We start from the raw sequence: 11,974 nt of genomic DNA on the forward strand, positions 1-11,974 counted from the left end.
CCCCGGACACGCATGTGCGTGCCTGATACGGGCAGATGGCACGACACAGTGCACTGTCAAGGCACGTGTATGGAAAACAGAGCGAAACAAAATAAAACAGAGAATTTGCCATTAATAAGCAACATTGCTTGCACGATGAATACGGGTCATGAATAGCCAACGATTGTAGCTGAGGTGTGCGTTCGAGAGGAATTGTTGCTACGAGCCAGGGATATCCGTGACATGTCGTTCTCATCGCCATTACCCAGGTTGGGTGGCAGCAGTGCTTATCCTGTTCAGGCAAAAGCATGAAAGGCCGGTGAGCCAACAATGGACGGTGGAGCGCAAGGGAGATGGAATGGAAACGGTGGCCCATCGGCATGGATGATCACGTGTGACGCAGCAGCAGACGCGGTTAAGAAAACGCCTTCGTACACGCAAGCCCAACAAACCTCTGTACAGTCTCAACCGTTTGTGACGGACGGTCGCCGGGACGCTAGCCGCCGACGCAATGCCGAGGCGTCCACAGTTTTTCACTGTGGTCGAACCCTATCTACCGGCCGGCGGCCTCCACGTCGTCCTGTCCGGTGTCCAGCGCGCGCGCGATGCCCGGGTCGTGGCGTGGCGTGCAAAGATTCGAGTGCACGAGGCGCGTCAACTGCCACCCGGTGCCGCGCGCCATGCCAGCGTCTGGTCTGGTCACACCAAACCATTCCGACGTGCCGCACGCGGTGGAACATGCCGCGCGGTCTCGTCTTCCAACCCACCACGAGACCTTCATCCATAAGTACTTGGCACCCTTGCTAATCAGCCCACAAGTAAGTACAGCAACACTCACCACCTCGCCGCGTGAGAAGAGCAAGCAAGGTAAACCACAGCGTGTTTCTTCAGCCAGGAGGGCTTGATCGGATCGATGGCCAGCTGCGGCAAGGACGAAGACGGGGTGCGCAAGATCGGGGTGGCCATGGACTACTCCGCCAGCAGCAAGAGGGCGTTGGAGTGGGCAATCCGGAACCTGCTCCGCCGGGGCGACACCCTCGTCGTCCTCGTCGTCCAGCACTCCACCGGGGACGAGGCCAAGCGCGCCGCACTCTGGGCCAAGTCAGGATCCCGTAAGCTAGCACACTCCCCTCGACAAACCCTCACTCGCACCCATCTGCAGCTCCCCTCCTTGTGTCTTGTGGCTATGTCTCAGAGCTAACTGATTGATCTGCGCAGCGCTCATCCCTCTGTCGGAGTTCCGGGAGCCGGCCGTGATGCAGACCTACGGCGTCAAGTGCGACGCCGAGGTGCTCGACATGCTCGACACCGCAGCGCGCCAGCTCGAGGTACGTGTGTGTCTATGCGTTTCGAATCCATCGAGCAACGGAGGAACCTCGTGAACTGAGTAACTGACTGCCTACTTGATTGCTTTCCGTTCTTGGCCTGACGATCAGCTCAAGGTGGTGGCCAAGATTTACTGGGGCGACGCCAGGGAGAAGCTCTGCGAGGCCGTCGAGGAGCAGAGGATCGACACCATCGTCATGGGCAGCCGCGGACTCGGCACCATCCAGAGGTATGATTATTATACAACTGCCGCTGCTGAAATGTTGCTTCTAACGTCTCAAGTATCGAATTGCGAACACTTGGTCAAGCTCTCACAGAGCACGAAATTACTGCTCAAATAAAATACGGTATCCTGGTTCAGATAGACAATCCTCACATCATCAGGGTGTGAGTACGAATGTAGCATTGCTTGAATCGATCTTCCCCATACCAAGTCAATGCCTCGCGGAACACTAGTTAAACCACGATATACTGTAGGAGTCAACCCACTACCTTGTGCTGGAAGAAATGCCATCGCAGAATTGCACACCTGGATCATGCTTTACAATGAATTATTGCATCCAATCACATCACAGTACTGAGCTGTACTTGTATCCGGGAGGGCCTTTCGCCTTTAATACAGGAAATGCGACATACAGTTGCATTTTCTTTTCAATTACAATAGGGGCTCACAGCTAATCAGCAGTTAGTACCACATGGATCACCAAGCTGTTTCCTTTGCACAATGAACTTGGACGAGGTGCGGTCGTCTGCATCGTAGCTTGCCGGATTGTTTATGCGGCCATCTGAAACGCGAGGGGGATTAAATTGCTCTTCTGTAAGAGTTTAATCATCAGAATAATGTATAGGTAGAGTTGGTCTGCTAGTAGTACAGTGTTTCTGCCTACGATTCAAGATCTAGCATAATTAAGTCTTCACGAAGAAAGATTCAGAATTAACAGAGAAAGTACTACTAGTACTAGACTTTTAACTTTCGTTAGTTCTAGATACTAGTGGTTGGGGCGCCCCATGGGGCGCCTCCTCGCTGGTCCTCTGCGCCCCAATTCATCCTAATTGATAGGTAGGCTCCCAATGCAAGTGCCCAGTCCGCCAAATACAACAAATCGGCAGCGATGGACCATAACACACACAAAGTTATTTCCACTCATTTGTCATTTCGTTATCAGAAACAAGGTGTCCATAAATCCCAAACTGGTCAGTAGCAGCCCAATCACACCCCTGATTTATCCTTGAAAAGTTTATGGTTAGTTCATAAAATCAGTCAGGTCTCTCTGAACAACAATCATGCTTTGCTGTTAGGCCACACAATCATGTGTATGTGAGCACAACAGTTAGTGTCTCGTTAGCTAAGAATCTCCAATCAATGCAAAGCACACGATGATTGCAAAAATTGTCTAAGACAACCAAAATATTACATTTCAAAAGAATTTGTCCATGTTTATATTTGATAAACTTGTTGAACATATCTTCGAAACAGTAACGGAAGAAAACAAGACCGAAAAGAGATTAAGCATGCAAGCTTGCAAAAAGATACAGACCCTTCAGTATACACTATACAGTATGTCGTACACACTCCTTCCTCTCTGCATCATATATTTAGTCGTTGTTGGGTTTAATAATTGGCTCGTCTGTGACCTGTGATGATGCAGCACATCACAGCTAATCAAACACAAAGGACCACTGTCTGATCAGCGAACACAGGAAAAGGATCTAAGCACATCATGCATTTGATTATAGCTCAAAGAACTATAAGATGATCGTACCTTTCAGATGGTGAATATCAGGCCATGAATAAATCTTGTAGGCGTGCAGGACCAAATCTTCTTTTAATAAACAAACCAACATTTAAGCATGTTTTTCTGCATTTCATATCTTGGCTTTCCAAAAAGTGCATGGCGAGATGGATATATAATTCATTTTCCAAATTTCAAGAATCAAAAATTTCAAGAATCAAAGGACAGTTGAGAATATCATCTCATCTTTCCAATAGATTATCGACACATAATGATATCGGGGAAAACGTATCAGGGTCAACTCCATGTCAAGAGAGAAGTGAACGAAGTACATCTCCAATAATTTCATGATGCTCGAAAACAGAACGAGTAGAAGTCAAGCAGAAACTTGAGAGCTCATTAAGGTCCTGGCCACCTTCAGTAACCATGTCTCTCTCACGAACAACCATGGAAACAAGACATTGAACAATTTCTTAATTGAGTGGATGATAACACCAATCAAACTATTGAAGTTTGTTTCAGCGTTAGTAAATGAACATGCACAGCAAGGAAATACGTCAGGTGTGTATGCATTGGTTTGATTTGGGCTCATCAAGATTGCTAATAAATATGGCATGATCGGTTGGATTTGTTCAACTCCAATATAAAATGAACATTGGACAGGTGAACTATAAAGGCAATAAAGGACTCTTAAGTTACCTTGGAAAGGAGCCACGATGGAAGTGAGCTCTATGGCTGCAAATCAACAATAAGGATATCCAGAGTTACATGATTCAAGTTCACTATTGCATAAGAAATCAGAGGTTCGGGGTAATAATATTTGATTGGAGCAGAAGTGTACCTTTTTAAGTATTTTTACGATTTTAATGAGCAATTTGTAGGCATGAACAATATTATAGCAGATTATGCATGCATTGGCATATACATCAGGCCACCAAATCAAGACAAACAGAATCAAAACATGAGTTATGACTTACATTATGCAGATGAACTTCCATGGAGCTTTGTTTCCTCATTTCTTCCAGCAACTGCACAATGATCAGGAAAAAACACTTAGATCAGTCCAAGGGGAAAATAGTGATGGTAACAGAGGTAAGGTTTCTTTGCCTCAGTCATACAGAGAGCCAATCTGCATTCTCTCCATCATGTCTTTGTCTTTCGCTTGCAGATACTCTTGTCATTATTAGATCCATATCAATCGTGTCTGCATGCACAAGAAACAAATGTCCAACATATAAAGGGTAAATAAGGATTAACTTAATATTGCAAGATGACTGGAAGGCAAAACTTCCAAGCGGAAAAACAGTTGTATATCTAGCAGCAAGTACAATAAAGCCAAGAAACTAAATTCCTAAATGTTGCAAACTTGGATACGCAATATAGAAGAAATAAAATGTGATACACAAGAACCATCTTGCTACTTGCCAATTGGAAAACAAACATTCAAATGTGTACTTATTTCAGTAGGAAGAAATGCAAAGCAGCACATGATGTAGGTACAAACAACTTTGCTGCACAAAACGGAAAAGCAATAATTGAGAACAAAATGCTTGAATTGGAGAACATGTGTAAATATAATTCTATAACTCCCGTCAATATTTAAACAAAGTGCAGTACCCTTTGGTTGCTATATCAAAATTAGCTAGGTCAGCAGATATGCAATGGCGAACTGAACCATCTGGACAATAAGTCAGAATCTATTTAAACAAAGGATGCGTAACCATTAGCATTTGGATCTACATGTACACAAACTGATGGTAGTGGGGTACACCACAACATGATTGAAGAAAGATACATGCTTACTATGGTTTCTTACGAAAAACCGAGGCTGATATCAAACCTTCGGTAGCTTCTTAATAAATTCTCTATTGCCCTTCGTCCCCGTTCCATGTGAAATATCACTCATTCGAGTGGTCACCCCTTCTTCTCCTTCAATTACACCAGAAAGAAACCGCCGCATCAGCCCCGTGAGGCGCCTCCGTGAACCCGCCGTATTGGGCTCTACCATCAATCATTGCAAGAGAAATAAGAAAACCGCAACATCACATCAGCAAGAGAGGAACATGCGTGATGGAGTGTTCACCCCTACTCACCGGCGTGCAGAAGCAGCCGGTCGTCCCCGGCACCGGAGGAGAGGAGAATCAGCATGCCAGCCTCCATGTCACGGCGGAGGCACATCTGGAGGCGCAGGTCGTCCTTCTCGTGGACGACCGCCGTAACCGGGTTACGCCGGACCCAGCCGGCGAGTTCCAGGGGAGAATACGATGTTGAAGGGGTGGGTGATGACGCGGAGGCGGGATGCGTGATCCCTTTCCCCTTCATCTCCTTTTCCCCGTGGTGGGGAGACGACCGCCCGGGTTCTTGACCTCGTCGTCGCGGCGCTAGCACCCGCTCGCCGCCGCTAGTATTTGTAGCCGCTTCCGCCGCCCGGATGCCGCTGTCGCTGCGCCGCCGCCAGGCGACAGGAGATTGGGACGGAGAAAAAATAGGGTCGGGAGGGGGAGAGCATTCCAAAAACAGCTTTATGCGAACGAGCAAAATATCAACACGCAGGGAATAAATCAAGAAATCGCTAAAAAGAAGCCAACACACCTCAACAATATCTGTTTAAAGAAAGGATGCAGCATAATCATTAGCATTTGGATCCTGCGGCAGGGCTGTTCTAGTATCCAGCAACTGAGGCGGAGCGCGAGGAAGACGAAACGAGAAAGAAAATGAGCTCCGGGTCTGGATCAGAATGGCGACAGAGAGAAGGATAGATATGCCTCTGTACACGCGCAGACCAATACTGCTCTACTGGACCTGTTTATAAATCTAGAAGGAGACAGAGAAGCGGGTCCAAGAAGAAGAGGGCCCATCGGCGGAGAGCGACGAGTCAAAAGTCTAATCTAAAACAAAATAGCAAAACGTTCGGGTCATACGGCCCTTCACCGCTGCCACTGGACCCACCTGAAACAGATGGAAACAACCAAACTCACACATCCGCTCACCCACAAAGAGGATGACAAGCTGTACCCAAAGAGCATAGGGCTCACATGCAGACTCTATGGAAACGCGAACCAACGCGCTGGTACGGCCAGCAAAGCCACAGGCGATGGCAGGACCAGCTTTTGCAGCCTTAACACGCGGTGCGGCGTGGAGAAAAAAGCATGTGTACCAAAGAAGGGAGACACTATTATTATGATAGGTGGGCCACTACGTTCATTGGTCCCATGCGCAGCGTATAGACGGGTAAAACCTGTGCGGTCTTGCTCCACCCACATCTCTGCCACAACCAGACTGCATCACATGCGGAGCGTTTAAATGCACAGCAAAACGCATGACGAATAGGCAATGACAGGTTGGGTCACCATCAGGTAGGACCCATCGTTAGTGTACGAACGGATGCATCAACTGGGTCTTGCTCGGCTGCAACCAACCACCATGCTCCAGACAAAGCAATCAGCGAGGCAAACTTTCGTTGAACCAAAACGAGCAACGAACTATCGTGGAGTGCTCTCAGATAGGGCAAGTGCACACGCACTTGCTTGTTCTCAATATGACTTCAGTTGCATATCTTGACAAGTTAGAGTTATCCTGATAGGAGAGTGTCCACATCCAAATGTCATCACAATTTCATTTTTATACGCTATAGCCGTGAGTTTTTGCAATAAGTGAAATGTCAACGTAGTTTATACTAATTACAAGTTGATCCATCTTACTCCTAGTGTCATTTAGAACAGTAGTTTCATTAGAACAGTAGTTCAGAGTAACCCTTGGACACACATCCTAGTGTCATTCAGAACAGTAATTTAATTATGTATTCCAGATTAGGAACAGTGGTTTAATTGTGTGTTTCACATTACGAACAGTAGTTTGATTAGGTAATTAACTGTACCACTGTAGGCTTGAGCTGTTGGCATGCATTCGGGATAACTGAAAACTTATGATGCCATTGTGTTGCTAGGAGCAAGCTTGCTTTGGTCGAAATTAACTTGCTTACTACAACAAATCAGTAGACCCTCTTGATCAGCCATTGCATCTCAAGTTGTTAGCTAAAAGAGCATTATTTGTGCACGAGTAAATCATCCAGGAGCCAGAAGTCAGAAGAAACCGTGTATGCATTGTGTTCAGATGTCAGAACTTGATCATCCACCACCAAATAGCCCCTAACAGTTTTAGCCTTGATTCACATTTTGCTGACCCTTTCATTCCCTGGCGATACTGCAGGATCCTTCTGGGAAGTGTGACCAACTACGTGCTGTCGAACGCGTCGTGCCCTGTGACAGTCGTCAAGGAGAAGTGTTAGGTTCGCCAGCGAAGTGAACCAGGATGTATGCTTGGGGTTGTGTGGGTAAAGAGCATCGTGATGTGCATCCGAATAATCTATGGAGCCGCTTGTGTTGTTTGTAATTTCGCAGCTTTGGCACATTCTGAAACATTTCATGCTGGTGTGCTCCATTGCCATTTGAGGATTCAGATTCAGTAAACTATCGTTTTTAAGCCAACAGTGAGCTATCGTCTGACCCTGCCTTATGTGTGTGCGTATCTTTTGCACTGTCTTTGGAGGGTGTGAACTGTGAACTTCACTTGGCGAGGATGGTTTGTTTGCCGGACTGGGTTGCCTTACCGTCTGCGTTGGAGGATGCCGAGGCGGCGGCCTCGGGTAGGTGGCTGTGAGCCGGGGCGGCGGCCCCGGAAGGCGGTGTGGCAACATCTCTATGGTGCAGGGATGCGGCTTGTCACGGCTTGGGTGGCGACCTTGGCTGTGTTGGCGGTAGGGCAGTCGGCTCGGTCGGACGCGTCCTAGAGGGGACGTTATGTCGGGGCGGCGGCGCCGGATGAGTTGGTGTGATGTCCGTGGTCTGCGGCCTTTTGCCCTGTGCAGTTTGGGTTGCGGGTGGACGGTTCGTGCGACGTTGCAGCTCGAGAGAGAGCGGTGGTACGTCGGGGCGGCGGCCCCAGAAGGTGGTGGCCTTCATTGGCGGAGCTAGTTCATTGTTACAGCCTGGGCTAAGTCTAAGTAAAATAAGCTTGCTGGGTGCTTGCCCCGTACGAAAACTTGTTTAGTGCCTCACTTATGAGTAGCACTTAAGGGGAAATCACCAGCTTAGCCCGGGCATGCCGGGCCTTGGCTCCGCCCATGGTGGTCTTGGTGGGCGCAGAGCGTGACGGAGCAGCGGTATGTCGGAGCGGCGGCTCCAAATGTTCATCATCTTCGAGGGTGCTTGATCTTGGGTCGCTTGGGCGATAAAGTGACTCTCAACGGTGGGCTTGGGCGGCAACGATAATGGCGTTGAGCATGATTTGGTTGTTGCAAGACCGTGTTAGTCGGCTCCGTCCCCGCGTGTCCGAATGTCTTCAGGTTGGCCTCCTCTTGCTGTGAAGTCGAAGCTGCCTTTGGGTGATATACGATGACCTTCGAGGGGCGGTTCGACGGTGAAGGTCCTTTTCGGCGCAGGTCTTGTGCATCTCCTCTCCGCGGCTCGTCGTCAGAATCGGAGCTACCGGCCTTTTCTTGGGGAGTCATCTGTATGGCATAAGCCAACTCGAGGTTCGCATTTGTGTAGCTTATGTGGGGAGCCAGGGTGGCTCGGTGTGCCTTCGCGGCGTCGTGTGGGTGGGTGTGGGCTTGGCACTGTCTTTGTAGGTTTTTGCTCGATTTTCTCCTAAAAACCGGACACCTTCTGCTTAATTAATGGATGAGGTAAAACTTTTACCTCGGTTTAAAAAAAGAATCTTTTGCGCTGTTTCTCCACAGCGCAGGCCTGGCTGGGTTTAACACTTTCGCTAGGCCGGCCCAAACGTTTTGTAGTTTTTTCTTAAACTGCAAGTATCTTCGTTGTTTTACGAGAAGATGGATTAGGCCATCCAAAAACCACCCGCGCGATCACTATTAGCTCAGTTCATTTGATCCTTAAATGGCAAATTAAAATTATGGGAGACTTTTTAGAGAGGCCTCGGGCGTCTAAACGACGGCCACACTGATTCGTGGAACACATGAAGAGGAAGAGAGGATCCCTCGGATCCTGGGATGTGAGCTCGCGAGATTCCTGATTCAGTACCTAGGTCTCCAGTTGGCACTCCGGCCTCTGTCTAAGGCTGAGTGGCAGCCGCTTCTGGACCAGGTTACCAAGTGCATGGGCGGACCTACAGGGTGGGCCGGGTGGGCCGTGGCCCACCCCAAATTTTGTGAGATTTTTTTACTATCCTTAATTTCTAACCCACGTGAAACGGAGAAAGTCATCCAGGTCGAACTCGTGGTCGATCCCCTCCAGGCCTCCTCCGCTCGACCGCTCCAGCCTCCAGACCCGACGGCGCGGCCGGCGGTCGATCTCCCTTCCGGCGAACGGCCGACGGGCCACGGCGGTCGATCCCCGCCCCTTCTCCTTGCGGGCTCGCGCGGTCAGGTCGCTCCCCGTCCTTTCTCCTCGCCGTCGCCGGACGGCCCGAACCCTCGCCGTCGTCGCCGACCTCCTCTCGGGCGGGCCTTCGCCGATCTCCTCCTCTTTCCTGGACGAGCTGCTCCGTTGGACGCCGCCTCCGTCCTCCTGCAGGTAGGAGTTGGACAGAGAGTCCGTCTGTCCGTGTCCGGCTCTCTCTGACTCTCTTGTCTGTTATGGCTTCCCTAGTTTTCTGTTTGCATTTGGCAATATTTTTTTGCCTAGTATTAGAATCATTTGATATTTGTGTGTAGCATCTGTGTAGATTGTAGAATTAGAATAGATGATATATGATTGAAAATGGCAATCAATATCTTATATAAATTTTATTGTTTCCATTGTCATTGTAGAATTAATTATGAAGAGGCATGGAAATAGGATAGTGATGTAATTTTCTATTTATGCTATCCATCATGTAAGATTTTCTTCATGTTTTGAGCTATTTGTATTGTAATTTTGCACATTTCATATATATATGTAATGAACTTCAATGTTGGCAATCTATTGGCTATGTATGTTACTAATTTAGCAAAATTTATCACATTTAGCGGAGGCGTAAAAAAAATTAGGTGTGCCCACCCTTCAACTTTTTTCTGGTCCGCCACTGACCAAGTGTGTGCCGACGTGGCAAAGAGGGCTTATTCGGCGAGAGGGAAGGCTAGTACTGATTAACTCAGTAGTCGCGGCCAGAGCGGTGCACCAAATGGTGGTTGCCGAGGCCCCAGAATGGCTGTTGGGGGACATAAACAGGTGGATAAGAGCTTTCTTTTGGGCGGGTAAGGACGAGGTCCAAGGGGGTCAGTGCCTAGTGGCGTGGAGGAGTATCTGTAAACCAAAGGAGTTCGGGGGGTTGGGAGTGAAGGACCTGAGGCTGCAGCGCCTCGCGCTGAGAGTGAGATGACTGTGGCTCAGACGCACGGATCCGAAGAGGCATTGGCAAGGCCTACCAGCGCTGAACGACCCATTTGTGGTGGGAGTGTTCCAGAGTCTGGCGAATTTCAGGGTGGGGGATGGGCGGTTGACCTATTTTTGGAGAGACCGATGAATTAGTGGATACACAGCGGAGGACCTTGCACCGGAGGTTTTCGCCAAGGTACCCAGTAGAAGAAAGAACACTCGCATGGTGGCGGAGGCTTTAAGGGGGACGCTTGGATGGATGACATAACCGGAGAGATGACGGTCGAGCTTTGGAGGAAATGCCTGAGTTTGTGGGAGGCAGTTGAAACTGTGCAGAGTGACGTCTCAAGGCCAGACCACATATCTTGGAAAGGTGCGAAGTCAGGAGCATACACGGCAAAGTGCACCTATGAGATGCTTTGTCAGGGGAGTGTTAGATGGAGTATGAGCGGTGTGGGGCTCCTTCTCACCCATGAAATGCAAGATTCTCGCTTGGTTGGCCATGAAATACCGTCTGTGGACGTCCGACAGGAGTGCGAGACACGGTCTGCAGGAGCACCCCGGATGCATGTTATGCATGCCTGCAAGATGAGGATAACGTTGATCACGTTTGGTCAGATGCCCTTATGCGAGACAGGTTTGGAGCAGGGTGCTACACAGTGCGGATCTATGGATTGCCGACCCAGGTTTCACGGGCACCTGCAGAGATGGGGGACGGAGGCCCGCAAGCGAGTGAGGAGGATCGATAGGAAGCGCTTTGACTCCATGGTGATTAGCACGGCATGGACGCTCTGGAAACAGCGGAATGCAAGGGCTTTCGGAAACGCGAGGGAGCAGAAGACGGTCGACCAAATGGTGGTCCAGATTAGAGATGATTTTCACATGTGGGAGAGGGCCAAGAGAGGAGGGAGACTAGATATAGCGAGAGAGTAGGCCTAGACGGAGGGCGGGTGGAGTGTGTGTTCTCAGTACCGTGGTGCTGATCTTGTATATTATTATGTTCACTCTTTTATAAGGATAAGGCATGCTTCCCGCGTGCTCTCGAAAAAAAAGGATTATCTCATAGCCATATGACCACCATTTGGTTCTCCAAAAGGATAGCAATGACATTAGTTTTGCTGATTGTCCTACTCCACTTTGTTATGCATGGATATGGTAGAGATAGGCGACAACACGCTAAACTTGCTCGAATTTGCCAGATTTTGCTCGGTGTGGCTTGCCAAGGTAACGAGTTTGCTCCACTCAACCGGTTAATTAGCTAATCAGCCAACGGTGACTAGCAAAACTCGAATGTGAAACATTCAGATTAAAAGTTACACGAGCCCTTTTTAAACACACGATTATTCTATACACATAAAGTGCATCAACACATATGGCTTACCTTCTCTCCTTTTTAAAAACCTTGAGATGAACTAAAGTTGTGTTGGACAAAATACGATCGAAACGAAAACGAGCCACACTTTCTCACAAGGACCGTCACGACTCGCGTCACGATTATCTCGTTTTCCCCACCAGCGGTGTGGCAAACCATCACAAACAAACGACGCTCCTCTCCTCCCGCCTCCGAAACCGAGTCCACCAACGACGCTCCTCTCCTCCCGCCTCCGAAACCGAGTC

At 48.8% G+C, this 11,974-nt stretch overlaps 2 protein-coding genes across 2 annotated transcripts; one reads left to right on the forward strand and one right to left on the reverse strand.

Moving 5' to 3' along the window:
* Positions 1-780: 780 nt before the first annotated feature.
* On the forward strand, positions 781-7,525 carry LOC124707552 (universal stress protein PHOS32-like). Its single transcript, XM_047239213.1, has 4 exons — positions 781-1,091; positions 1,198-1,307; positions 1,416-1,534; positions 7,248-7,525. Exons 1-4 carry the CDS (start codon positions 893-895, stop codon positions 7,324-7,326), a joined length of 507 nt encoding a protein of 168 aa, XP_047095169.1. The 5' UTR covers positions 781-892; the 3' UTR covers positions 7,327-7,525.
* Positions 2,717-5,843, reverse strand: LOC124707553. The gene is made up of 4 exons (XM_047239214.1): positions 5,132-5,843; positions 4,879-5,039; positions 3,069-4,242; positions 2,717-2,940 (listed from the first exon to the last, which is right to left on the reverse strand). The coding sequence occupies exons 1-3, from the start codon at positions 5,358-5,360 to the stop codon at positions 4,222-4,224; spliced, it is 411 nt and encodes a 136-aa protein (XP_047095170.1). The 5' UTR covers positions 5,361-5,843; the 3' UTR covers positions 2,717-2,940; positions 3,069-4,221.
* Positions 7,526-11,974: the final 4,449 nt, after the last annotated feature.

The sequence above is a fragment of the Lolium rigidum genome, chromosome 4 (genome assembly GCF_022539505.1).
Source record: "Lolium rigidum isolate FL_2022 chromosome 4, APGP_CSIRO_Lrig_0.1, whole genome shotgun sequence".
Lineage (NCBI taxonomy): Eukaryota > Viridiplantae > Streptophyta > Magnoliopsida > Poales > Poaceae > Lolium > Lolium rigidum.